This window comes from Galeopterus variegatus, unplaced genomic scaffold, assembly GCF_000696425.1.
Source record: "Galeopterus variegatus unplaced genomic scaffold, G_variegatus-3.0.2 Scaffold54294, whole genome shotgun sequence".
In the NCBI taxonomy this organism is placed as follows: Eukaryota; Metazoa; Chordata; class Mammalia; order Dermoptera; family Cynocephalidae; genus Galeopterus; species Galeopterus variegatus.
This window is the reverse complement of record NW_007780405.1, coordinates 1-1,697: the sequence shown is the minus strand read 5'-3', so window position 1 is coordinate 1,697 and position 1,697 is coordinate 1. Positions and strand designations below refer to the sequence as shown.

At 61.2% G+C, this 1,697-nt stretch overlaps 1 protein-coding gene across 1 annotated transcript; it reads right to left on the bottom strand.

The window, feature by feature from the left end:
* Nucleotides 1-537: 537 nt before the first annotated feature.
* On the bottom strand, nt 538-1,644 carry LOC103584407 (huntingtin-interacting protein 1-related protein-like; the record flags this gene model as incomplete). The annotated part of the gene is made up of 5 exons (XM_008565426.1): nt 538-625; nt 846-1,061; nt 1,171-1,232; nt 1,323-1,446; nt 1,539-1,644. Coding segments are annotated over 5 exons (556 nt in total), but the record flags the coding sequence as incomplete, so codon positions are not given.
* Nucleotides 1,645-1,697: the final 53 nt, after the last annotated feature.

Sequence of the window (1,697 nt, the reverse complement as noted above, 5' to 3'; positions counted from 1 at the left end):
TGACCATAAACTTAGGAGGAAAAGCTCTTAACTTGGAACATTGAAACTGTTCCATGTATTTCCTGAAGAGAGTGGCTCAGGCCTGTTGGGTTCTGGCTGCTCTCGGAAGTTACTATTGCAGATAAATAGACTCAACGTCCAGAAGAACCATCCCGTATGGCCCAGGCCCCATCAGGATCGGCCAGGAGCCTTAGGGACACTGATCCAGGCAGTGGGGCAGGGGACTTGGGCACCGGGTGCAGGGCTGGGCCCTTGGAGGCCCCTAGGCCCTGTCAGGGCAGCCACATGAGGCCTAGGCCCGCCCATCAGCTGCCCTGCTGGACCCTCCGGGGCCTAGTAGTTCACAAGTTGAGCCGGGTAGATGCCATCCTTTTTGTCAAGCTGCAGGGATTGAAGGTGAGGTGCTCAGTGGATGTGGACAGGAGCATATGGCACAGCCCAGGTGCCTCCCTCCCTTAAGTGCCGGCAGCGTTGCTGACCCTGCTAGGCTCTCAGGGATCTCAAGCTTTCCCAGGGGTACATGCCCCCAGACAGGCCTAGGCCCGCCCATCAGCTGCCCTGCTGGACCCTCCGGGGCCTAGTAGTTCACAAGTTGAGCCGGGTAGATGCCATCCTTTTTGTCAAGCTGCAGGGATTGAAGGTGAGGTGCTCAGTGGATGTGGACAGGAGCATATGGCACAGCCCAGGTGCCTCCCTCCCTTAAGTGCCGGCAGCGTTGCTGACCCTGCTAGGCTCTCAGGGATCTCAAGCTTTCCCAGGGGTACATGCCCCCAGCCCCACAAGCAGAGGCTGGGGTCTGCCGCCCCTCCCGGCCCCCTCCCCATCCCGGTGATGACGCCTGGCACCTGGTGGTCCTGCCTGGGGGCCATGCTAGGCTTCTGGGCCAGGGGTGGCTTCTTGGTGGTGCCACTTCGGGGGGCAGCACTGGGCCGGCTGGGCTTCTCCTCACCGGGCGTCGCTGCTGTCCCCGCCACCCCTGCCAACACATAGTGCTGCTTCCGCAGCTCCCCAAGCCGCATACGCTCCGCCTCCAGTGTCTTCTCCAGCTCTAGGACATGCACCTGCAAACCACAGAGCCCACTTGGCATGTCCTGTGTCTCCCCAGGTCCCTCCCCACCCTCCTGGGGCCCAGCTGAAGAAGGGACCAGCTGGGCGTCCATGGGCACCTACCTGGGTCTCCATCTCCTGTTTCTTCAGCTTGATAAGGGACAGGCCTGAGAAGTCCATAGTGTCTGTGGCCAAAGAGCAAGGGTAAGTGTCTGGGCAGCCACTCTCACCTGGCCCTGGGAAGCCGGCAGTTCCCTTGTACACCAGGCACTTGCCTCTGTCTTCGACCTGCTCTTGGCCTGACTTGGTGGAGGCCACCACATTGGCAGCCATTTCATTGACAGTGCGGGAGCATTCCTGCAGGCGACTCAGGTGGGGACTGTGCTTGTCGGCTTTCACCTAGGGGGGCAGTCAGGTGGGCCTGTGGTCTCCTAGCCCAGGGCAACTGTGGTAGACCCCAAGGCCAGGCCAGTCCAAGCAGAGAGACTTACCTTGGAGGCTGCCACCAGCTGGGCCGTGCTGGCTGCAATCTCGTGGGAGCAGACGATGAGCTCCTCATACTTGCCTGTGTGTAGCACCACCTTGTCAGCCGACTCCCTGGGGGGACAGGGCCAGTCATGGCCTGGGCTTGTGACTCCAGGGACAGCCAC